At 34.0% G+C, this 27,422-nt stretch overlaps 1 protein-coding gene, 1 long non-coding RNA gene and 1 pseudogene across 4 annotated transcripts; all 3 read left to right on the top strand.

Moving 5' to 3' along the window:
* The first annotated feature begins 1,439 nt into the window (after positions 1-1,439).
* LOC148781127 (methylesterase 17-like) lies at positions 1,440-15,143 on the top strand (annotated as a pseudogene). Its single transcript, XR_016061483.1, has 5 exons — positions 1,440-1,744; positions 4,270-4,392; positions 9,396-9,635; positions 11,483-11,603; positions 14,827-15,143. The product of XR_016061483.1 is annotated as a methylesterase 17-like (transcript).
* On the top strand, positions 4,655-6,869 carry LOC148781128 (uncharacterized). The gene is made up of 2 exons (XR_016060852.1): positions 4,655-4,760; positions 6,433-6,869. It is a non-coding gene; the product is annotated as an uncharacterized LOC148781128 (long non-coding RNA).
* A 2,877-nt stretch (positions 15,144-18,020) lies between the features above and the next one.
* On the top strand, positions 18,021-24,032 carry LOC18432367 (methylesterase 17). Of its 2 annotated transcripts, XM_011624374.3 has the most exons (4): positions 18,021-18,380; positions 18,725-18,844; positions 22,779-22,907; positions 23,411-24,032. In XM_011624374.3, the coding sequence occupies exons 1-4, from the start codon at positions 18,063-18,065 to the stop codon at positions 23,687-23,689; spliced, it is 846 nt and encodes a 281-aa protein (XP_011622676.1). In that variant the 5' UTR covers positions 18,021-18,062; the 3' UTR covers positions 23,690-24,032. The 2 variants fall into 2 exon arrangements, with proteins under 2 accessions (XP_011622676.1, XP_011622677.1); XM_011624375.3 differs by lacking the exon at positions 18,725-18,844.
* The last annotated feature ends 3,390 nt before the right edge of the window (positions 24,033-27,422 follow it).

The raw sequence follows: 27,422 nt of genomic DNA, 5'->3' as shown, positions 1-27,422 counted from the left end.
GTGATGTGGAATATTTTTTTTTTTTTTGTCTCTCATCCATCGCAAGAATGTTTTTTGAGGTGGATGAGCATAATAGTCAAATGGTCCTAAAAATAAACAAAATATATAGACGTTTTACTGTAGAATAGAAGAAAAATAAAAGTTTCACGGTAGAGAGAGGGAGAGAGCCTAAAGAGAGATGGAGACGGGGAGAGAGAGCCCAAAAGAGGAGAGAGAACAAGAGAAAAAAAATGGTGAGAGAGAGAGAGAGCCTTTTAAGCATTGGGGGAGAGATAAAGATGTAAGAAGAGAGAGTTCCTTGAGGGGTGTTAGGATGGAGCCAGGGCTTGTAAAGGTGCTCCTCACGGAAGGGCTGTGGGTTTTCACCCTTCTTCAGCCATGGGTAGAGAGAGATTGATGCAAGGGATTTAGAGAGAGAGCATTTGGGTTTGGGTTTTATTTATGGAAAATAGTTTGATAAGATTGTAACTCTATAAAAATAAGTAAAGCCTCACTTTATAACTCATCAAAAATTGCGTTGAAAAACTTTTAAATCAATCTCAAAAAACTTAAGATTTCAAAATCTTAAAAAAGTTCATATTGCAGCAATTCATCTTAGACTATCTATTTGGCCCTAAAAATAAGAGTTTACAGATTTCTTCTAGTTTTGAGTTTCAAATTTTATTGTTGGTATTGAAAATTAATTTTAGAGCCATCATGAAAATTTTCGACGACAAAAGTGCTTTCCAAAAAAGGATTTGAGGTGAGATTGTATTTTGTCTTCATAAAGCTTAAGCCCTGTAAAAGCTTCATCCTTAACTTTTTACTCGAGAGGGAGGAGATTGGAGAGAGCGAGAGAGAGAGAGGGGAAGGGAAAAAGAGGGAAAGAGGGTCCAAAGGGCAAGTGTCTGGGCACTAATATGCTCCTTTTTTTTTAATGGAGAACGCATAACTTCCGTCCCATCTTCTTAAATAGATTTCAGTCGTTCGATATACATCCATTAGGATATTTTTTAGGGTGCAGTTTGTATAGAGTCAAGGCTCTAAACAATCAAAATAAAGTACACCTTCAAATAATAGTTTCAATATTGAAAATCTTTGTAATAGCCTTAAAATATATTTTCGTCTTTAATTATATAATTTAAAGCTTAAAAAATAGTGTAGATCGTGAGCAGATCTACGAAAACTTGAAAATCCAGAGAATTGATGGTCCAAAAATGCATTACGAGATTCCAATACTTCAAATCCATTTTCTTCTCATGTTCATGCATCTTGATGTCAAGATGATCAATTTGAAGATATTTGAGCATCAAAACAACCTCTTCTAATGAAACTTTTGAGGTATGCTCCAATTTGATTAATTAGAGCCTCAGCTTTATATAAACTTTTTCCTTTTTTAATTGTTTATTATTATGGAAAACCAGGACTATCACAACTATTTCCAGTTTTCGTGGCTCTCTTCTCTCTCTCATAAAATTCATCCACCTCATTTCTCACTCCTAATCATTATATAGACCCTCCATGGGGGAAACTGAAACTCCAGCTACCAAACACTTTGTCCTCATTCATGGAGCCTGCCATGGTGCTTGGTGCTTGGTGCAGGTACAAAATAGCTTCTCTTTTGAAGGGTGCAGGGTACAAGGTCTCAGCTGTGGACCTTGGTGGTGCAGAAATAAACATGGGAGATGCTGACTCCATTTCCACCTTCCAAGACTACAACAGGCCTGCCATGGATGTCATCTCAGGGATCCCAGAAAATGAAAAGGTGAGAGGGAGAGAGTTATTTTAAATGAGGAAATTTATGCACTTGCCCACAAAATAATTTTTGGAACTAAAGTACAGTTTATGTTAGGAAAAGTTTATATAAAGAGCGACCCTCTAAACAATCAAATTAGGGCGCACCTTAAATTTCAAGATTTTCAGGTGCTCATATATCTGATTGATTTACACTTTTTTCTAGGATTTAAATTTTATAATTAGGTATGAAAATAAAGTTTCAACCCATCACATTTTCTAGTACCGAAAATAAATTTCTAACACTATTTAAAGGTGTGTCTTACTTTGTTTGTTTGGAGCCTCAGCCCTGTACAATTGAAAAACATCCCTTTCATTCTGATGGTTAGGTCTTAAATTTTTTACTTTTTTTATTCATATTTTAGTTATAAAAGTCGAGACGAAAAACAGGCCAAGTGGTGGTTCAGCACATTAGAAATTTCTAATTTTCAAACCTCTCAAAATACAAAAAAACAAAGGGTTTGGGCAGGTCCCTAGCCCAAAACAAAACAAAACAAAAACAATTGCATCTTTCAACAGTTTGAAAGACAATTTTTTAACTGTCCAAATATTTAGTTTTTTCCATATTTTGGGCCGTTAAAATTTTCAAACCACCCAAAATACTCAAGGGAGTGGTTGATTAGATTACTAGGAGCCTCAACTTTTGAAAGCCGCAGCTTTGGACGGTTTATAAAACTATATGTAAATTATGCTTAAATTTGGAGCCTCGGCTTTTATACTACTCAATAACAACTATATTATATAAATTATGCTTAAATTTGGAGCCTCGGCTTTCATACTAACCTGCCTCTTCCAACAATTAAACAGCTCAATAGTTTTTTTATTTTTGCTTTAGGCAGTTAAAATTATATGTAAATTATGCTTAAATTTTGAGCCTCGGCTTTCATGCTACCCAATAGCAACTATGTACATTATGCTTAAATTTGGAGCCTCGGCTTTCATGACAGCCGCGTCTTCGGACAATTAAACATGTCTATAGTTTTTTTTTGCTCTAGGCAGTTGAACATGAACTTTTGAAACAGGGTTAAAATGAGAATTAAAAGTAATAAAATTAAATGAGAATTAAAAAGTAATATGATTAAAATGAGAGTTAAAAGTAATAAGATTAAAATGAGAGGTAAAAGTAATAAGATTAAAATGAGAGTCAAAAGTAACAACATTTTGGAGCTCATGGTAAACCATCCCTGGCACATGGGCTTACCTTTTCATCTCAGGGGCGTTCGGGCCCTGAGCTCACATCATTTTATGTTGCTATTTGTTGCAAAATCTTTTTGATGCGGGACAATTTCACTTTCCACGTAGCCCAATAATCAGTGTAGAGAGAGAGATCGAAAGGGTTTTGATGAAACGACAGATGAAGAGGTTGCTCGCCATGGATAGAGAGACGAAGAAAAATAGCTGATCTGGTCATTTATAGGACTCGGCCAAGTTACTTAGCTTAGGCCCTTGCTGAATCCGAGGACGAAACAGAGTTTGAAAACATTGTTTTATATCAATGTTTACAAACTCGGGGGAGCCAACTCGAACTTACTCGAGTAACTTGGACTCGCCATTTGGGCAACCCCATGTATGCTCGAGTTAGGTGGTCCAACTTGGAGATCTAAATAATATTTAAAACGTATAAAATCCAAAAAATAAGAAATTTATTATATTTTTTATTGTTTCTATCATATTAGCAAAAATTAAAAATTGTCTTGGCCATGAATGCTTATTTTTATATTTTTCTTTCTTCTTGGATTATTTTAAGAATACCCTGTTATAAATTGATTTTTTCAAAATCTATTTTTCACTATTTTTTTAACTTCAATTAGATGTATTTTATTTGAGGGTACGGTTTGTAGAAGTCTAAGGCCCTAAATAATCAAAGTAAAGCACATCTTGAAACAGTATCAAAATATGTTATTTCAATACTAGAAATCTATGTGATGGCCTTAAAATTTATTTTTATATCTAATTATAAAATTTAAAGCTTCAAAAGCAGTATAGATCACACAGATCTATGAACACTTGATAATCTTCAAAATTGATGTCCTAAAAAATGCATTACAAGATGAACTATTTTCAAGACTTGAAATCTTTTTTTTCTCATGTTCATACATCTTAACTCAAGATGATCAATTTGACAAAAATTAGGCATCAAAACAACCTCTTCTAGTAAATTTTTGATGTGCTCTTTAATTTGATTGTTCAAGGCCTCACCCTTATATAATTGTTTTCCTTAATTTAATTTTACTTAAAAAATATTCTTCTTTTTTTTTTTATATTTTTTAACACTTTTTGGCTTGCCCGACTCAGCCCAACACATGCCGGGTAACGTAGACTCAGCCCGAGTTACTCGGATCGGGCATGGCATGGCCGAGTCCTGTCCCTACTCGTGCTTTTGAAGACAGTTTCAGATTGTACTAAAACATCTCTCTCTCTCTCTCTCTCTCTCTCTCTCTCTCTCTCTCTCTCTCTCATGGAATTATTGATCCCTAGCAAGTTTGGTATTTTCAGGTGATATTGGTGGGGCACAGCATAGGTGGTGCCAGCTTAACGCATGCCATTTACAGATTTGGGAAGAAGAAGATAAGCCTCGTGGTTTATGTAGCAGCTGCTCCTGCCAACTTCTTCCCCGATGTATGTTCACTTATTTGTCTTTCTTTTTTCTTTTCTTTCTTTTCTTTCTTTTCTTTTTTTTTTTTTTCATTTTGTAATCGCCAAAAGATTTTGTGCTCTCGTGTATGCATATTCTTCATTTACTCTGTGATTAAAAAAGAAAATCTGCTCGTATAAAATCTTTTTCTTATTGAAAAAGATTATATAAAATTAGAACCGTATAATATAAAAGTAAGGTGCACATCAAAAACCCATGTTGAAATTTTGTTTCAAAGCTTGAAAGAACTACACTCGATCATTACGGAAATGGGGAGGATCTGGCTCCTACGGGCCTTATTTTTGGCCCTGACAAGCAGAGAGAAATGCTACACGCACATAGTCCACATGAGGTAAGGCCTTCAAAGCTTCTTTTTTTCTTTTTCTTTTTTTTTTTTTTTTTTTTCATTTTTCTCTTTATTTGAAAGTTAAATTCAATAACTTTTTAATAAATTTTCTTGTTGGGTAGTCTAGTTTGAAGCATCACGGCACTTACAAACTATGATGGTAGTCTAGTTTTTCACAGTTAATACAATACTGAGATGGTAATCATGTTATAGGAGGCATTGGCAGATAGGGTTGAGACTTAGATCTGGATTTGAAAAGTATACATTGGATCCATATCTGGATATGAAAAGTATATATTGGATTCATATCCAGATCCGATCAAATCTAGAATAGTCGAATCTAAATCCGGATCTGAAACTATATATATGATATGAAGTATTTCTAATTTTGTATATTATTAAGTTAAAATATAATTATAAAAAATTAAAATACTTACATATATTATATATATAAATTAATAAATATATAATAATATATATTATTTTAAAAAATAGGTTAGATTCAGATCATATCCACTTATACCCAAATCCGACACAAATTACTATTTAAATCTAAATTTTGGATCCGAATCCGAATATTGGATCTAAATCTTGGATCCATAGTCAAATATGGATAGGATTCAAATTTAGGTTGAATCCAGATCAAGTAAATTCTCAACCCTATTGGCACTGGCTATAAGTGAGGGTTGGGCATCTTGGCTCCATGGTTACATAAAGGCCATAGCATCAAAGGTTCCAATCGAGCCTCCAACCCCACCCAAAAACCAATCAAGGAACAACAAATGGGAAGCCATGAGTAATCTACAATTGCAACATCCCAAGGATTTAGTCCAACACGAATGGGCATCCAAATCCAGTGTTACCTGCTTCTATCCACTGTAACATCATTTCTATAACGTACCTCAAATTGTATCACGGCACTTTAATAACGGTGCAGAGCTAGACTACTATCATGGTTTTTTAAGTGTCGTGATGGTTCAAATAGTAATAGCATCGCGGTTTGTTAGAACCGTCGTGACTGAAAGTTTGAAGCCCATTGCAACTAATCTGTATGACAATTACGGGATTCAGTTAACCGCGATGCCTTCACGGATCTACGACTACCCTAAGGGAATTTTAGTCAAAAAAATGCAAACAGTGGTGTATAGGAGTATGAATGAGGTTTTAGAAAATTTAAACTTTTTCAAATAACCAAAAAAAAAAGAGGGATATTTGTGATAATTTTCCCAGTTAAAATAGGTGGATTTTCATTTTATTTCATTTACTTGAATGTTTAGTTTGAGGACCAAATTTTATACGTATAACGATAAATATACTGTGTATGAACTATTCTCTAACCCAAAATACATAGCCACCAAATATTAGAAAAAAATATCGATCCGAATCAAAATCATTGATCCACATCCGTATTCAGAATCAGTCCAATTTAAAGGCGCTCACCTGATTCTGTCAAAAAACCAACTAATTCAAATCAGTTGAATCACCCGATTTTCACCTATTTTATTATTATTATTTTTCATTTTTTTCAAATTTAAAAGCAATATTTAAATTTTATTGAATTGATTACAAGAATCGGTTCGATCCGCCTCAGATGGGCAATTCAAATCAATCCAGCCCATGACCAATATGGCCACTGAATCCAAGTATTAAAATTCTAATTCAAATGTGTGGTTGACAGGACTCAACCCTGGCTTCCATGGTCATGAGGTGGGCGCCGGTCATGGCCTTAGCTGATGCACCACTTAAAAAGGAAATTGAAAGAGCGACTACTCTTTATGTGAAGACCAACAAGCACAAAATGATCACTCAAGAGCTCCATGAACTGCTGATTCATTTCCTCTCTCCAGAGGAGGTCTTAGAAGTGGAGGCTGATCATAGCTCTTTTTCTCTGCAACCAATGAGTTGCTCAGCTTCTTGAGCAAGGCTGCGGCTACATACTGTAGCGATTAACTGCCCTAAAAGTAGATCGTTTGGTCCTTAAAATGAAGTGAAGCACATATCTGTGTGTGGGATATCAGTATACTTGGTTTTATTTGTAGTATTTGTTCTTGAGTTTAAGTTTTGGGATCGATTATAAAAAGATTATTTATATTTTATACATGGAAGTTATAATTATTCTTGTCCTTTAAATTTCAAAATGAGTAATTGTAAGAGTGTCATTGAATAGACACAAATTTTCAGAAAAAAAAAAAAATCTCAAACTTTATGTCTCACCCCGAACCATCCAATTTAACATCTAATAAGTGAAAATAGATGCGTACAAAAGATTAATAGTCTCTTTAAGTTTTATATAAGTTTGGGACCCAACTACCATGGCTGGATATGTACTCATGAATGTGAAAGGATTCCATGGCTAGTGATAATAGAAGATGATTAACCATCGGTGTCGAAAATGTTACCTCACCGAATCAGTAACATATCAAATTGATATGCCTAGGGTGTTTGATCCAGTGGATCCAAATTGTACATATGGATCATCGGCCCGAATAGTAAGTAGGGCTAGCAATTGGGTTTGGTCAACTTGCGGATCCAATGGGCTCATGTCCAATTTTCGGTTTAGCTTTTGGACCAAGCAGGTCCAGTCTGGGTCTAGAAATGTGGACCCAATAATTGGGTCGGATGCCATGTTCATCCCAAACCTAATCGGGTTGGATCGGGTTGGGTTAGACCCGACTCAATATATTCTACATATTTTTTATATCATAAAGGATATTATTATGGAAAAGTATATAAAGTGATTATTTACTTTTTGTATAAAAAAGTCACAATCATTCTTGTCTCTTAGATTTCAAAATAAATAGTTGTAAGAGTGTTATTGAATAGACTCAAAGTTCAAAAAAAAAAAACATTTAAGACTTTATAACTCATTTCAAACCATCTATTTTAGCATCTAATTAGTAGGAATAATTGTGACATCTTTGTAACAAAAGCAGATTGACAATCCCTATTAATATATTTATGTACTTTTTACTTTTTATGTTTTAACATGGACTCAATGAAATTCGATGGCTCAAGTCCATGTCCATCCTGTCACAAAATCAGGTCAAATCCAGGTTGGGCTCCACCCGACCATTTTACAACCCTACTAGCAAGGAATCTATGTGACCTAAAATCTTCTCAAAAAATTTTATGCATCTAATATCAATGTCGAAAACAGAATTTAAGCTCGAAATTCCCTAGATTTGATGTCTTTCAAATGTGGATGCTCCAGATTCAATCCCAGAGGGAATTTCACTTCATGGAACTTTTGGCTCCAAAATCGGCTCCCTTCTAATAAATCTTAGAGATGGTTTTGATTCTTAGGAATTAAGACCCCTCTTAAATGTGGAAACAAAAATCTCAAAAGTCAAAATCCTTCCATAATCATATATTTAACCTACTAGAAATAAAATAGCTATGAGTATAAACTATAATACAAGAAATAACACACATAAAAATATAATGATTTATATGATTCACCTTAAAAGAGCTACATCCACATGCATGGCAAATTAAAATATTATATACTAATGAGAGTTAGATCATAGATTTTAGAATACAAAATTACCTCTCTAACCTTCAACAAAATCCAGTTATGCAAATTCTTCTAGACCTGCTCAACTGACCGATATCACCTGTTGATCTCTCACCTTTATTCTACAGCTAAATCACTGTTCAAGAAGAGACCCATATCGAGAGAAATTGGATGAAAAAAAAAAAGGAGCACACATGATGTCCAGGGCAAGCTTTCTATGCTTCCCCTACAGCATAAAACTTATATACTTCCCCTTATCCAACCGTCCACACTGAACAGAGGGCTAAGATTGTCCCAATCACAATGTCACATCTCAATACTATTTTATTTTTAATTTTTTTCTATAAACTATTTTAACATCAAATTTTTTACTTCCAATCCTCTATTAAACTCGCATTATCGAAAAATATAAAAAAAAAAATATTTTCAATAAAATAAAATGACCAAAATACCTTTGAAAGTTTCAAAAGGTATTTTGGTCATTATATTTTATCGAAAATTTATTTTTAATATTTTTTATAGGTTGCCCCCAATGAGAAGATGGGACGTACCAAATTTCATATTCGTATAATTTGTATAAAAAAAATTAAAAATAAAATACTTTGAGACGAAGAATATAAATTCAAACGGTGAGTGACTCTCTTGCTCAAAATTGGACGGCTAGATGGTAGAGGAAACATAGATCTTCTATTATGTATGGGGAAGTATGGAAACCTTTCCCTTGCTGAGAGAGAGAAGTGGAAAATTCTAAAGAGAGAAAGAGCAATAGTGAAAGAAAAAATTACGCTTTCCTCAACAAAAATCACCATTGTGGAGAAATTGACTCAAAAGTATTCCTACCTCCTTGCGAATCCCCTACTCAACACTCTAATGAATAGCAAATTGACATGTGCACTACTAAGGGCGGTAAAAATAATAATAATAATAAGAAAAAATGATAATTATCACAATTCTGAGCCTTTGTGCTACTGTCTTCCACTAAATAGACTTATCTCCTCTCTCCTTATCACGAAGTTGTAAAAACTATATTTCAAAATGAAGCAACCCAAGTTCCTATTCCTCTCCATTACTCTTCTTTTCTTTTCTTTTTTCTTTTTTTTTGCTTCCAATTTGCCTGAAATTAATAGCCAAAGTATAATGGGGAAAATCAGAGCAATAAACACTTTGTCTTGATTCATGGGGCCTGCCATGGTGCTTGGTGCTGGTACAAAATAACTTCTCTTTTGAAGAATGCAGGTTACAAGGTCTCAGCTGTGGACCTTGGTGGTGCAGGGATAAATATGGAAGATGCTGACTCCATTTCCAGCTTTGAAGAATACAACAGGCCTGCCATGGATATCGTCTCCAAGATCCCGGAGAATGAAAAGGTGAGACTTTAAGAGAGAGAGAGATTGTTTTATTTGATGTATTTATGTGGTGTAGTGGGTTGGGGGGTTGGGAAGAGAGAGAGAGAGAGAGAGACGAATTATTAGATACTTCAGGGGTGGGCTTTATGAATATTCATGAGTATGTCAATTATATTAGAATCATTGATAAAATGAACAGGCATCTCTCTCTCATGCAATTAGATGACCCTCTCAAATCAATTCATCCAATGTCTCTCTCTCATATGAATTCATAGAACGTCTCTCCTCTCTCTCTCTCTCATATGAATTCATCGAATGTCTCTCTCTCTTGAATAGTGTTTGAAACAAAAGTTTGTTCAACTTGGAACCGGTCGGTTAGATTGGAACCGATCGGTTAGATCCGAACCGAGTACCAGGCAACCCCGGTTAACCACGATTTCGGAGGTCCACTCTGGAGGGTGGACCCCCACATGACCAATACTCGACCGGCCATTTTTTAGTACAAAGTGGCCGAGTAGGAACAAACGGGCGGTTGTCACAAAACGGGGCAGTTTTCAAAAAAAATCGGGCGTTTTTTTTTTTTTAATAACGGCCATTTGTTTGGGCTATCAATTTTTTTAAAAGAAATTATATAAAATTCCAAAAAATAAAGGATTTCTTTGTGATGTGTTTTTCAATGTTTTTAATCTTTTTGGCAAATATTGGAAAGTGTTTTGGCTATGAACATTTATTTTTTTATTTTTTTATTTTTAAAAAAAAAATTAAAAAATACGCCTGGCACAAATCAACTTTTTTAAATTCATTTTTTTTCACTACTTTTCTATTTCATTTGGGTGTGATTTATTTAATGGTGCCGTTTGTATGGAGCCTAGGCTCTAAACAATCAAATGAGAGCCTACCTTCAAATAGTATCGAGAAATGTGGTTACAATATTGGAAATATTTGTGATAGCCTTAAAATATATTTTTATATTTATTTATAAAGTTTAAAGCTTTAAAAATAATGTAGATCGACTGATCTATGAAAATCTTGAAACTTGACGGTTAAAAAATGGGTTACAAAATACACTATTTTAAAATTTTGAAATCCATTTTTTTTTAATGTCCTTCCATCTTGATATCGAGACCATCAATTTGAACATATTTGAGCATCAAACCAATCTCTTCTAGTGAAACTTTTGAGGTCGGCTCAAATTTGATTGTTTAGAGCCTCGATTCTATATAAATTTTTCGCTTTATTTAATCATGTTTTAAATATGGAAAAAGTTTACATAAAGTTGCAATCTTAAAATGTAGAATTACATATGCACCTAAAAAGTCCATCTGAGAATATTGTTTTAATGTTGAAATATCCTCTAATAGATCATCTCGACATCGAAATGTTTGTGAAAAAAAAATTGAGTCCCAGAAATAGTGCATCTTGCAACACATTATCTAGACCGTCCATTTTCAAGATTTCTATATGTTTATAGATCTACTTGATTTTAACCATTTTTTAACTTTAAAATTTTATAATTAGATATAAAAATAGATTGTCAAATAATCCTAAGAATTTTTTACTTCAAAATTGCATGTTATAATAAAATTTGGAAGTACGTCTTAATTGGATTGTTTAAGGTTGCAACCTTATAGAAACCATACCTTCATATATTTTTTTTGAAATTTATTATTATTTTTTATTTTTTTAAAACCTTTTTGGACTTGTCGAGTTAGGCAAGTTGAACCGGGTGATTTACAAGTTACTAGGCGATTTTTTTAACGCGGCTAGCATGCAATTAATATGATTCTCTCTCTTTCAAAATGGATTTGTCATACTAATCTCTCTCTCATAAATTAATTGGTGAAAAAAGAATGATTGAATTTGTTCAGGTGATTATGGTGGCGCATAGTGGCTGGTGGGTTGAGCTTATCGAATGCTATACGGGTGTTTGGGAAGAAGATAAGTCTCGTAATATATGCCGCTGCACAACCTGCAAACTTCGTCTCCAAGGTAAAGAGACATAGGTAGTTGGGTTTCAAACAATGTACTAACCCGTCCCCAAGGGTGTGATGTCACACATAGGGGTATTAATGGGCCGGGTCAGATCTAGGTTGGCCCCGACTATGGGTGAGAAAAGGGGTCGACCCTTCGACACGATGGGTCAACGTAATCTGGTCTGGGTTATGACCAAAATATCTTTGTACATCTTTTTTAAGTTGTATTTTTCAACATACTTAAAGTTTCAAAATATATCTTGCAGTATAGAAGTACCATATATTATATCTTTTAACCCCTTAGAATAATTTTATCCCATCTTTTTAGTCCAAACAAAAGTTAAAAAGATTTTATTTATTTATTTATATCTAAACCTCTTCTCTCTCTTCCCGTGTTTTTCCCCAAACATCTCTTTTCTTTTAACATTAAAAAAAATATTTTTTGAAAAAATATTTTTTTAATATTGAAGAAGAGGAGAGAGTTTTGGAGAAAAACACACCTCAACATATGTTTTGAATCCTTAGGTCTATTCAGAAATAAAACTTAAAAAATATGGTGTACGAAGATAATTTCCCTCTTTTATTTTGAGTTGAAAAGACATAAACTGTTGTCTGTTCATAAGGCCCATTTTCTATCCCAAGTCAACCCGTCTATCCTGGATAGACAAAGGGTTGTAATCTCAAATCCTTACTAGAAAGCAACAACACATGTCAACATATTCACTCAAAATTTGAAATGAGCCTATCAGCTGATCAAGGTCACTTACCCTTAGCAGCCCAGGCTTATTTGGTTAGCACAAGACAATTTGCAATGCATCATTCTATACACAAGTCCTACCAAGGGTAGAGGCCCTCTCTCCACCGGCTCATCCCAAAAAAAACAAAAAGCAAAAAAGAAGGAAAGAAAAAGACAAAAATCAAATGGGAAAGTATGTGTAGCAAAGGCCGCGTCACTTTTCTGAACAAAGTAAAGAAAAATTTTCTTTAAATTTGATCAGGATCAATGGCACACCTCTAAACACTTGATTTCACATTAAAAACTAAGAGTGATTGTGACTTCTTATGCAATGGGCTTGTTTGCTACATTCATTATTGTTGATAGTTTAATGTTTCAATAAAATTAATCTTAAAAAAGAATTATCTATTATTTGACAGTATCCCTCGTAAAATTATTTGAGGTAGATGTATAGTCAATTTTACATATTAGTCTATCTTTTATTGAAAACTATCTTTACTTTATCCAAAGCAACTTCTAAAAAGCATATGGTTTTATCCAAAACAAACTAAAAAAAACTGAAAATCTCAAAAAAAAAAAAGTTAAATGATTAACTATATTTCTATATAATACAGCTAACAAAATAGTACTAGGTAAAGTATATCAATTCTAGATATGACAGTCTATTACAAACACAAGCTATAAAAAAAAATAGTCTTATCATACAATTTTTTTTGTCTTTCATTTTTTTATTTTATTTATTTTATTTTTTTTTTGGGTAGATCAACGGGAAATGGACCCTTTATTTATAATAAAAATAAAATTCAAAATATCATAATGTGACACCCACCACCCTAACTACCTATGAGAATATATACTGGTATTAGAAACTAACTGAATTATTCCATTGCACAGTCTATCACAGTGCTGCGCAAATATGTGTTTTGAGTATAGGTATGCTCTTGGGCCCAATAAGCCTCCCACAAGCTTTATTTTCCTCAGTGAAAAACAGCGAGAAATGCTATCCCAACGTAGCCCATATGAGGTAACTTCTTTTTGCTATTTATATGCATTATTTACTAACCATTAAAAACCCAACTCATTATTTATGTTTCTTTTCTTCGAGTTAAAAAAATTTATTTAGGAGTGAACACGGTTTCTATGCAGCCAGCCCGTATATTGTAGAAATGCGGGTTTGGCAATAAATATATTTTTTAAATATAATTTGATCCTAATTTTTATATAATATATAATCTTTAATATGAAGATCATGAAGATGAAAAAAAATTTTGAAAACTAGAAATAATAATTATATTAAAAAAACATTTGGACCATTACTTACAATTATTTTTAGATGGACCACCTATTTGCATCCATCTTTAACATGGAGCTTTATACCTCTGGACCGCATATTGTAGATATGCGGGTCCAGCCCGCATGAAACAATTTTCTTTTATGAATTAGTGTTAAGAATAGGTCTACTTTCCAATTTATTCTATATATTTGTGCCTTTTGTTTTAAATTCGTGAATGGAGATTGGAGATGATATTTTTTTCTCTAAATATTTTTAGATTCTACACAAAGATGAGGTAATGCCAAGAAGCAAAATCATTTTCTATGTTTTTTGTTAAGGTGGAACTTAGATCTATGGTATATGACAATTAAAACTTTATGCATTTTTTTTAGAGAATTGGTGGGAATTGAAGAGCATTGGAACAGACCAATTGCCCACACCCCTATTTTCTTTTTGTTAATTGTTTATGTTTTTTCTTTCTAGCTTATGGAATGGTAATATCTTGAAAAGTACGTTTTGTCTTTGTTTTTATAGAGAGCAGTGCTTTAAGACCTTGTGATATCCGATCCAGCTCATTGATTCAGATGTGAAATCGGTAGCTACCGAACATATTCTAGGATAGTATTGGTCCCAACCTAGTTTCCTCCTAAGATCCCCCTTTTCGTTTTATTTTATTTTATTTTTAAGTTTATCTAATGTTTTACTTAGTCCCTCCTAAATCCCCACCCCATAAATATTTCTTTAATTTTTATTTTATTTTATATTTTAAATTTTTTTCTAGATTACCAATCTGGACGATCCGAGAATGATCCGAATTACCGATTTAGCCGATCCAGATAGAGATTGAGGATGAACAATCAACCCGACCGTTCCGCTATTTAAAACATTGGTAGAGAGAGTAGTGGGTTTCTAGTCCTACACTGGATAGTGGAGAAATGAAAGCCATGCTTAAACATCAGAATTCCATTTTTCATTATGTTCTAAGAACCAAGGAAAAAACATAACATTTTATATTTTTAAGAATCATCGATCTGACTAGGAACCGGAACAGTGTCTAATGAATTGTTATCTAAATTAGCGATTTTTCAAACATTATTAGAAATACAAAATGCACCTATTCACCTCATCTTTCTTTAGGACTTTAAGACATTTTAACTATGGAGTTTGCGAGGTTTCATAGGACTCAACCTTGGCTTCCATGCTCTTGAGGTGGGCGCCATTCCATTGCAGATTCAGGCTTTGAAGGAGAAATTGAAAAAGTGAGCACTGTTTATATAAAGACTAACAAGGATAACGTGGTAAGCCCTGAGCTGCATGAAGAGATAATTGGGTTCTTGTCTCCTAAGGAAGTGATGGAAGTTGACTCTGACCACAGCCCATTTTTCTCCAAGCCCAATGAGTTGTTTGCCTTATTGGTCAAGGCCTCAGCCACATATTGCGGTGAAGATCATTGATGAGGGTCAAGAGATAGAAGTTGGGTGATCATTTTAGTGGAACCATTACAGGGGAAGTAAGAAGGTCCGTCCATATGTATAGGGGTCGTAATGGACCCAACTAGACCCAGGATCCGGCGGGTCGGTTGTGGGTCCAAAATCTAGACCCAAATATTATTCGGGCTTGGGTCCAGTCCAGCCGGACCCAACCCTACCCGACCGGAATAATATGGATATATGTTATGTAGGTATTTACAAATGTTGCCAATACGTTTGTTTCTTAGGAATTTCCTGTTATTACGTAAAACAATATGAAGTGTGGGTGTATGTGAATATCAATAAATGTTATGCAATACTATAAATGTTGTCAATAATATGGGTATATGATGACAAAATAATGGCAAAAAAAAAAAAAAAACTCATGGTCATAGGGTGGCAATGGACATGACTAGAACCCGAACCCGATGTGTCTGAGTATGGGTCCAAATTTTGAGCCCATAAAGTCGGCGCCGGGTCCAAAACCTTGACCCGAATACTCTTCGGGTCTAGGTCCATCCGGACCCGACCTATTCCCACCCCTGGATGTGTATGGTCAGTATTCCATTTGGTTTTAATTCCCTTACTTCCTCATGTATGCTTGTTTTGTTTGTGTTTGGGAAATCAAATTATACGCATCTCTCCTATTAAATTTGAGAGAAAGTGCTCCTTACCCTGCGTAATATGGTTTGATGAACGTGCCCTGTTTTATAGAACCCAAACAACAACTTTTGAAAAATACGCAACTTTCAATAGTGGAAGGTTGTAAGAATTAAAGACCCAAAAGGAAATAAAGAAGGTTGTGAGGATTCTGCCTTCCTAAGTCATAGCACATTAGACTCGACCATAAATAATAGCACATTAGGCTCTGACCATAGTATGGGATTCACAACAATGCATCATTTATCTCGTACATGAGGGTTATAATCATTTCTACTCATTAGAGGTCAAATTGGAATGGTTGTGGTGAGTCACGAAATCGGAGAAATTATTTTTAGAACTTTGTGTCTATTCATCGACACTTTTATAATCACCCATTTTAAATGTCAAATTGGATGGCTTGGAGTAAGTCTGCGATTTTTTTTTTTTGTTGAACTTTCTGTCTATTCAATGATACTTTTACATGAGTCATTTTGAAATTTTGAGACAAGAATGATTGTGACCTCCATATACAAAATATAAATGGTCACTTTATAGATAATCCCTGATGATATAAGTGGTGGATATAAAAAAAAAAGCTAAGTTAACTTGTTTTGGCTTTTTTAGAACATACTTTCATGTTTCAAACCTTTGACTTCCCTTGCCCAAAGATATTTGTCACCGTCTTAAAGCCTATGAGACAAAATTAAGCTAGATAAACATGTTTGAACCTTTTAGAACAAGTTTTGAAGGTTTGAATCATTGATCTCTATTACCCAAACTAATACATCCATGAATCTATACATCTTGAAGTCGAGATGATCAATTGTAAGGTTCTTTGACATCAAAAGAATACTTTCGAATGGATTTTTGAGGTGCATCATACTTCTAAAGTATGAGGTTGACACCTTATATAAACTTTTCTTTTTTCTATTCATTGGGTAAAGACTTAGTAGTTTCTCGATCTAGAACTTTAAGATCCACTGTAGAATTACGAATTGAGTAATTCCGAAGGAAAGAAAGAAAAATAAAAAGAGAACTAGATTTTGAGTTCCTAATCAATTAGAGCTGACCAACTAAGAATTAAACAGTCTCCATATGATGCAGTTTTTTCAACTTTGAAATTGGTAGTTCTTGAGCAGGTCACATCCCTAAAATTAGGGGTCCTAGAAATACTGCTAGTGTTTTATTTAGGCCTTCAAATATGGACTTTTTATGCACTTTATCCCAGCCTAACTTTTCTTAGCATATTTTTCCCCCAATACAAAAAGTTCATTTTTTTTGACGAAAATACCATTCCCGTACATAATAAATCATTTTTGGATCCCAATAAAAAGAAACGTTGGACCGCATTTGTACAACGCCGAATTGCTCACTTCAAAACGCTGGACCGCCATTTAAAACGCCGAACTGCCACTTCAAAACGCTGGATTGCCCCTTCAAAATTTCGGAGTGCTATTTCAAAATGCTGGACTGCCCATTTCTCTAATAGCACAATCCCCGGACGGCCACAATGAAACGTTGGACAGCCCTTTCCAGCAAAATAATCGTCGGACTGCCCTCTCCAATGAAAATGATTTGTTATATAAAAAAAAGGTATTTTCATTAAAAAAAATGAACTTTTTCTATTGGGGGCATTTGTTAAAAAACATGATTTAGGGGGGGAAGGAGTTGCTAGGTTGGGGTAAAATGATTAAAAAATTCATATTTGAGAGTTTTAAGCGATTTTCCTTTTTACTTACAAAAAAGAGATGTACAAAATCTTTTAACTTCAAAGGTGTGGTTTATATAAGACTGAGGTCCTAGACAATCAAAGTATGGCGCACTTTTAAATAGTGCCAAAAGAAACATTGTTTCAACTTCAAAATTCTTCATGATGACTTAAAATTTTATTTTCAAATTTTATTTTATTTTTGCAATATCCTCGTGGTTTGACTAACTTTGTTTGGAAGTGCTAAATTAGTTGAAAACAATCACAAGGGCCCAAGGCAGAGAAAAAGTTGGACATTGGATAGCGAAAAAGGGCGCACAGTGAAAGTGATGGGCCGCCTTAGAGAGAGAAAATTTGAAAACTTCTAGAGAGAGAAATAGATAGTGAATAAAAAAATAAAAGTGCATTAGCATTACCATTACAAGTTAAAAGTTCAAGTCAAAGTATTACTTATTCCATTTCAATCCACTCCTCAACACTCAATGGATAGCATTTTGATACGTGTACTAATAAGAGCCGGAAAAAAAACAAAAAATAAATAAATAATTCGTCACAATTCTAATCAGTTGTGCTACTATCTTCCATTAAATAGATTGTATCTCCTCATCTCACTCATTATCACTAAATTGTGAAAATTACAAATCAAAATGAAGCAACTCAAGTTTCTATTCCTCTCCATTACTCTTTTTCTTTCCTTTTTTGCTTCCAATTTGCCTGAAATTTGTAGCCATAACATAGAGGAAAATCAGAGCAATAAACACTTTGTTCTAATTCATGGGGCCTGCCATGGAGCTTGGTGCTGGTACAAAATTGCTTCTCTGTTGAAGAATGCAGGTTACAAAGTCTCAGCTGTGGACCTTGCTAGTGCAGGTATAAATATGGGAGATGCAGACACCATTTTCACCTTTGAAGAGTACAACAAGCCTCTGGTCGATCTCATCTCGAAGATCCCGGAAAATCAAAAGGTGAGATTCAGAAAAAGAGAGAGAGAGAGAGAGAGGTGGGGTACTTTATTTAATGGGTGGGCTCTGCTCTTTGGATCTTGATGGGTGAATTCATGCAATTAGACACTCTCTCATAAATTATAAGTTAACTCTCTCTCTCACTCATATTAATTCATGCAACTAGTACGACTATCTCTCAAATGAATCCATCTCATTAATATCTCTCTCCTCTCTCTCAAATGACTCCGACTCCGGTAGGTGGCTCGCCTGGGCTAGGGGAGTCGATTTTTAGAACATTGATTTAACTCTCTGTCTCTCTATCTCTCATGCATTAATTCGAGCAATTAGAGTGCGTATTATTGCAGGTGATTTTGGTGGGGCATAGTGCTGGTGGGCTTAGTTTATCAAATGCTATTCGTGTTTGTGGGAAAAGGATAAGCCTCGTAATATATGTGGCTGCAAGGCCTGCCAACTTCGACCCCAAGGTAAACGCATACAATGTGCTACTACTTGGCTTTCCAACAATTCTCTAGGCCGTCCACGTTGACCCCGACTAGGGTTCGGAAACCAGGGGTGTTAATGGGCTGGGTCGGATCCAAGTTGACCCAGACTAGGGTTGGGAAATATTTTGGGTTGACCTGATGGGGTCCGGGTCTAGACCCAAACAATACACTTGATGGTCGGGTTTGGGACCCGTGCCGGGTTTGAGTCTAACTTGGATCCTACCAGGTCAGGTTAGGGTCAACCCGACATGGTATTCATATTATTAAGTACATAGAGATTATATGATCATATTTTTTTGATTTTTTTTTAAATTTCTAGACCAAGGACCTACCCCTACCTGCTGAATTGGGTTTGGGTTTGGGTCCGAGTCCGGATCTTGGGCGACCCGACCGGGTTCTTGCTTGACCCAGACCCGAAGTGGACCTGTAGCGGGTTCAAGTATTGACCAACCCATTGTCTCAAATCAAGTTTGGGTCATAAAAGAAAATTAAATTTTACTAATAAATATTTTATTCTATATAATAATATGGTATATATATATATATATATATATATATAAATATCGGATCAAGTCGACCTTGATCCACATCCGACCAGACCGGTTAAAGTCTAAAATAGATCCAGATCGACACCAATCCAAGTCAATTTGGCCGAGACCTGGAACCGTGTCAAGTTGACCTACTAATTTGCAACCCTTGCCGGTGAATGTGCATTTAAGGAGAGAAACCGCTCCTAACCTTCCCTTACTAACATGGGGTGACTGGGGAGGTGTTAGTAAAGTATGAAAAACCCCAACATTTGCATAGATTAGCAAATCCCAATCGAGTTCCTTCCCTATAATTTTTCACTATATAATAAGAATCGATAATTTGGAATTTTCTCTTACAAAATAAATTGGAAGCACAATAATAACTCATTTTTAAAATATAATGGTTTTACCTTGATATTTAAGAATATTCACATATCTCATATGATGGACTTTACACCAGAAATAACAATTGCATTATTTTATTTATAATTTTTAGGAATTATGGATTTGTATTTTGTAATAAATGTAATGGGTGGTTTCTAAAAAAGAAAATCAAATGTAACAAGTTTGCTATAAACCTCAAATTTTCAATGCCTTGTCAGAAAATACCACATGTCAATAAGTGAATTGTTGACATGAGCTTATCATCTAATCAATGTCATTTACCTTCTATACAAGGACACAACTATCAGATAGGTAATTGAGGAGATGGGGATGTGTAACAAAGGTGTGTCACTTTTTTTAGCAAAGTTTGGGATTTTTTTTTCTCGAAATTTGAGCATGATTAATGGTATACACTGGATGCCTGATTTCACATAAAAAGACTAGGGGTGGTTGTGACAAAATTTTTTTTTTTTTTCTTTTTTTTTTTTTTTTTTTAACCGATGTTAACTAATTTTATTAATAACGAAGTGGTTACAACTACATAACTACAAAATTACATCGTTAGAGGCAAGAATATCTAGGCAATGTCACCCCAATTCGAGCCAAAGAATCCACCAATGTATTTGCATCGATAAACCTGGGTAAAGGAGATGGAGGCCTGATTTCACATAAAAAGACTACGGGTGGTTGTGATAATTTATTTTTTTTATTTTTTCTTGTTTTTAAACCAATGTTAACTAATTTTATTAATAACGAAGTGGTTACAACTGCATAACTACACAATTACATTGTCAGAGGCTCGAATATCTAGGCAATGTCACCCCAATTCGAGCCAAAGAATCCACCAATGTAGTTGCATCGATAAAGATGGGTAAAGGAGATGGAAGTAGATTCAACTAAATCCAAAATTTGCAACCATAAAGATTTCAACACCCATGAGACTCTTTGTTTTTTGTTGCACCATTGAATCACATTCAACGAGTCTCCTTCAACTATCAAAGCATTACCTAGGATCTTCACAATGAAAAATTTTAGCCCATAGAATAGGGCAGAAAAACAACACAATTTGCAGTGGCTTCTCCAATAGGACCCGCATAGGAGAAGATCACTCCCCCAATCCAATCTCTCACCCCAGGGTTACTCAAAGATCTACCATCAAAATTCAGCTTGAATCCCAGAAGAGGTTGATACCACACAGCTCTTGGCTTGCATGGGATGGAGTTCATCCTATAAAGATTCTCCATATTCAATAATACGTCATTCTCCGTAATGCCCCAACTTTCTTTAGTAACTGATAACCAGCACCATATGAAATGCTTAATCGTACTCAAAATTCTATGAAAAATAAAGAAACCCCATCAAATGTCTTCTTATTTCTCTCTTTCCATACTTCCCATAAGATCACTGCTCTAATGATTTGCCATATCACCCTACCAGCCTTAGGTAGATGTGGAAAGGCTAAATCAGTGGCCACACCCAGAACACTCTGCGGCATAGCCACAGACACCCCAAGCTGAATGAAGAACCAAGACCAAACCCTAGTAACAAAAGGACAATGTAAAAATAAGTGGGCACCTGATTCCCCATCCTCCTTACACATGAAGCATACATTTGGTAAACATTTATCCCTTTTAATAAGATTGCGCACAGTGAGGATCTTATTTTGAGCCGGCAGCCACAAAAAAGCTTGAACTTTACGAGGGACATGCCACTTCCAAAAAGTAGCCACTTGTGGTAAAGACCATCACATTCTATCATGGAACAACACATGAATGACAGATTTGACAAAAAATAGACCCAAAGGCTCTAGCTCCCACACAACATCATCCTCCACCATATTTCTATGAATAAAGACCTTATGTATTTCCTCCATGAGCAAAAGGAAACTACCAAAAACAGTCTCATTGACTCTATTATAGGGTAGATTAATATTCCACACAATCTGGCTTCCTCTAATTTCAAAAACCTCTAAAACCTTCGCATTAGGCTGCAGCATCTTATCAAAGACCTCAAGAAATGAGAATTTCAAAGGACAGTCCCCCATCCATCTGTGGTGTCAAAAAGAAATTTGATTGCCATCCCCAATGGTTCATATCAGGTTACTTTGAATCAATGGTTTGCAAAGGAAGATGTCTCTCCAAAAAACCAAGCGGCTCATCCTGCCATTACCACCTCCAATCCACATCCCATGTCTATCCATACCATATTTCTGAGATAGCACTTGAAACCAAAGTCGATCTCTTGCAATAAAACCCTGCCACCACCATGTGCAAAGAAGTGCATCATTAACAAACTCAACCTTTCTAATGCCCAAACCACCTTCACAATTGGGAATACAAACTCGATCCCATCGGAGAAGGTGGTATTTTCTCTACAGTCGAGCCCCAAAGGAAATCTCTCATCAATTTTGGTGGTTGTGACATCTTGTACTAAGGGCTTGTTTGTGATACTCATTAATGTTGATTGTTCAATGTCTCAATTAAATTAATCTTGATAAGAAATTGGTTGTTGTTCGATAGTGTCCCTTGTAATTTCTATGAGACAAATATATAAACAGTTTTACATATAAGTTTATTTTTATTAAAAATTATCTTCATTTTATTCAAACTAATTCCCAAAAATCACATGTTTTTAGCCAAGAGTAACTAAAAATAGCTGAAAATTACCAAAATTGTTAAATAATCAAATAAAGTTATATATAATACAAGGCATGTACTGCACAGCTAACAAAATAGTAGTATGCCATATCAATTCTATGTAAGATAGTCTATTCCTGGTAAGACTAACTATCATCCAAGCACAACCTAAAGGTAAATTGTCTTATATAATACTTTCCATTTTCTTTTGAGCTCTTTTTTTTTGTCTTTCATATCAGTGGGGAAGGGATCCCCTACCCATAATAGGAATAAAATTCAAGATGTTATGTTATGGCGCTCACCATCCTGATTACTCATTAGGCTATATAATTTTACTAAAACTAACTCAATTATTCCATTTAACAGTCGATCACAGTGCTGCGCAAAGATTTGTTTCACTATTGGTATGCTCTTGGGCCCAATAAGCCTCCCACAAGCGTTATTTTCCGCAGTGAAAAGCAGCGAGAAATGCTATCCCAACTTAGTCCATATGAGGTAATCCTTAAATGCCAAATTTCTTTTTGCTATTTATATGCATTATTCAGTAACCATGAAAGCCCAAACCCATTATTTTGTTTTTCTATTTCTATTGTTCTAGTTAAAAAGCTTGATTATGAATTGCTTTTACTATTAAGAATAGGTCCACTCTTCAATTTTTTTATTTATTTGTGTCATTTATTTCAAGTTTGTGAATGGAGATTGGAAATTTTATTTTTTCTCTAATTATATTTTAAGAATCATCAATCCTACTAGGAATTGGCATGTCCAATGAATTACTATCTAAATCAGTGATTTTTCGAACATTATTCAAATGTTTGTTTTTCTCTCATTATATTTTAAGAATCATCGATCCTACTAGGAATCGACATAGTGTTCAATGAATTACTATCTAAATCAGTGATTTTTCAAACATTATTCGAAATACAAAACGTACATACTCATCTCGTCTTTCTGTAGGACTTAGACATTGTAACTATGGGGTTTGTGGGGTTTCACAGGACTCAATCTTGGCTTCCATGCTCTTGAGGAGGGCGCCATTCAGGGCATTTGCAGATTCAGGTTTTGAAGGACAAATTGAAAAAGTGAGTACTGTCTATATAAAGACTAAAAAGGATACGGTGGTTAGTCTTGAGCTCCAAGAACAGATAATCAGGTTCCTGTCTCCTGATGAGGTGATGGATGTTGACTCTGACCATAGCCCATTTTTCTCCAAGCCCAATGAGTTGTTTGCCTTACTGGTCAAGGCCTCAGCTACATATTGTGGTGAAGATCAGTGATGAGGGCCAAGAGATAAATTGAGGTGATCATTTTAGTGAAAGCACTACAGTGGAAATAAGGAGATCCATATTTATAATCATTATTCCACTTGGTTTTAAGTCTATTACTTCCTCATGTATGCATGTCTTTTTTGTGTTTGGGAGATCAAACTATATGCATCTCTCGTAGTAAATTTGAGAGAAGTGCTCCTTACCCTGCAGTAATAGAATTTGATAAATATGTCATGTTTTATATAACCTAAACAATAACTTTTGAAAAATACTCAACTTTCAATAGTGGAAGGCCGTAAGGATTAACTACCCAAAAGGAAATAAAGAAGGTTCTCTTTTTTGACAAATAAAAGTGGTATGTCAGTGGGGATTTGGGGTGGTGAGAAGGTTCTCCATTACCCAAACTGATATATCGACCGATCCATATATCTTGAGGTCAAGATGATGAATTGTAAGGTCCTTTTGAAGAATAACCTTTTCGAGTGATTTGTGAGGTGTATCTTACTTCTAAAGAAAGACGTTGACATCTTATATAAACTTTTTTTCATATAAATCCATTGGGTAAATACTTAGTAGTTTCTCGATCTCGAATTCTAAGATCCACTATAGAATTGCTAATTGAGTAATTCTAAGAAAAATAGGAAGAAAGACAAGAGAATTAGATTTTGAGTTCCTAAACAACAGCTGACCAACTAAGACTCAAACAGGCTACATATGATGCACTTTTTCCAACCTCATAAAGATGTATGTATTTTTTTCTTCTTTGAAGTTCACCATTGTTGAGCAGTTTAAATCCCTAAAATAAGGGGTCCTAGAAATATTCCTAGGGTTTTTTTTACACGACGGAGATGTACTTGTCGGAGCATAAAATCTTTTGACTTCAATAAATGAAGGGTGTGGTTTGTATAAAACGAAAGGCGGACCTTTAAATAGTGCCGAAAGATGTTGTTTTAGTATCATAAATCTCTCTGATGGTTTAAAATTTTACTTTCATATTTAATTATAAAATTTAAAAATTCAAATATAGTGTAGATCGAACAAATCTATGAACACTCGACAATCTTGAAAATTGACGCTAGATAATACATTACAAGATGTGCTATTCCCAAGACTTGAAATATATGTTTTTTCATGTCCATACATCTTGAGGTCGAGATGATCAAAATGAGGATTTTTAAGCTTCGAAATAACCTCTTCTAGTGAATTTTTTAGGTGCGCCTTATTTTGATTTTCTCACGCAAAACATTTGTGAGGCCTATCTACTTCCTATTTTTCTATCCACTCTTTAATGTGGCAAATTTTGAAATTTTGTCCATAACTCTCTCGAAGGAAAATTTTGAAATGGTGAGAAATATATGTGTGATCATAGGACTAATTTTAATCTTGGTCCTAGAACTAAAATATCTAGTTAACCAAATTTGTGGCCTAAAATTTCTTAGAAGTCGATTGGATTCTAGAGGGAAAAAAAAGAAGAAGAGTAGCTCCATTATGATTTGAAAACGATGTTTCAAAATTTGTTGATCCAGATCCATAATTTTTTGGGATCAAGTCAGTTCCTAAAATGTATCAAAACCGGTATAATACTACCTTATAAACACCTTTTTATTAACTTTTTTTCTTTTTTCGACCTTGTTTAGGATTCTTCAAAATTGAATCAATCAACCTTAAAACATCTTTCCATCTTTTTTATTATTATTGTTCTTTTATCAGTTCTTTTTTGGGGTTTCCTATTCTGACTGGATCAGGATAGGCAATTAAAATTACAGAATCAAGAACTCCATCAAAATGAACGACCCATTTTCCAAGTTTTCAAATTTTTATCCTCTCTTTTCACTCATTATCACAAACTATTCATAATATTTTGCAATACAAGATAATCATTCAATTTGGGTTGGCGTGTTTGGTTGCACTAAAGCGTATCATGGCAATAGCCCAAGAGCGCATATACCATGCTCCTGCAGGAGCATGCTATGTGCTTACTCCCTCAGGCCGAAGACTAACCTAAAAAAAAATCTTAAATCAAAAAATTTCAAGAACCGCCTAAAAATCACTTAATGATTATATTAAAAAATTATTATGAGCTTTTTTCAATGCTTAGATTTCATCGTTTAAAAAATAAAAGGTCGATGTTCAATCTTAAGAATTTTTCTTTTAAGCCAAAAAAAATATAATTTGAAATTTTTTAAGGATGCAATTTCTATAGGGCTTTCTATGTAACTCCACCCATATATATAATTTATGTGACCCTTACTCTCAGCCATCATATCTAAGTAGATGGCTAAGATGGCTTGAGTCACAATGTCATAAATTGGCTTTTAACCATCTGATCTTGATTGGACGGCTCATAGTTTTTAATTTTTTATTTTTATTCTATAAATATTTGTAAAGCAAAATTTGGGGCATGCATAGATCTGACAGGGGCGCACACGATAGAGATAATAATAAAATATTTTCGGTGATGTAAAATTATCAAAATACCCCTAAAAATTACAGGGACATTTTGGTTATTTATTTTTACAGAAAACATTATTTTTATTTTTTCCATAATCACCCTAATTTTATGAGTGGATGCCCAAAATTGCATTCAAAAATATTTTGTAGAAAAAATGAACAATAAAACAATGTTTGGCTTGACATTGGGGTTGAACAATTTGTAGCCGTTCAATCTAAATCGAACGGCTAAGAAGTGGGATCACATACAACTTATATGTTGTTGGGGCCACATAGAAACATTTCCCATTTCTGTAAGGCCTAGGCTTTATAAAAACAAAATAAAGCCTCTCTCTCTCTCAACCCCGTAGTTAGCAAATCAGGAAATAATAAAATATCAGCAAACGAAAACCTCGGTAATAAATTTGTTTTATTTCAAAAAGTATGAGAAAAAAATCAGTAAAAATACATATTGCCAAAAGAAAAGGTAAGTTATAAGATCATGAATATTCCAAATTTGATTAAAAAAAAGTAGTGAAAACATCGAATATGTAAATATGACATAATTTAGGATTATGATTTGCAGCTATTGTGTAGATACATTATAGCCATGGAATAATAATCATATAGCCTTACCTAGTATCATTATAGTAATACTTACAATTTTTTGTTGAAACTTTTAATAAATCCAGCAACAATATTTATTATGTTGTCAAAGTACAAAATATATTGTAGATTTGTTCATAGCATAAAATGAAACAACAACAACAATACTAAACAAAAGAACTAATTAGTAAATAACAATAACTATAATTAAGGTATACAATTATTTTTAAAATAAAAAAAAAAAATGCTCTCATTTTAGGATTGGAGTTAATTAAAATAAAACATAAAGATCCAAACATGTAAAATAGTGGTCCATTCAAAATGTTATATTATATACATAAATAAAATAAAAAATAAAAATAAAAATACGAAATTAATCAAACTTCTTTATGCATAGAGAAAGCAACAAAATTCTTAAGCAAATTTGAATCTCGCATTGAATTCCTAGCTGTCTAAATCTTTAGTATCATTGAATATCTCTCTTGCTCTTTATAAGATTGCTATGGGTTTAAATTTTAAAAAAAAAACAAAGATTTTTCATTGGTTTATTCTTCTAACTCTACCTATTATTTTGAGATATACAATTGTTTTAATATCTTTTTTAAAAAAATATATATTGCTTGTATTTTTCCATACACATTTTTGAAAATTTTGATGGAATCTTTTTGTTAAACCAAATTCTTAATTTACTCCCATTGTTAATGCG

Source organism: Amborella trichopoda, chromosome 8 (genome assembly GCF_054954075.1).
Source record: "Amborella trichopoda isolate Santa Cruz 75 chromosome 8, AtrichopodaSantaCruz75HAP2 v2.0, whole genome shotgun sequence".
NCBI lineage: Eukaryota > Viridiplantae > Streptophyta > Magnoliopsida > Amborellales > Amborellaceae > Amborella > Amborella trichopoda.
This window is presented reverse-complemented; position numbering and strand designations above follow the sequence as displayed.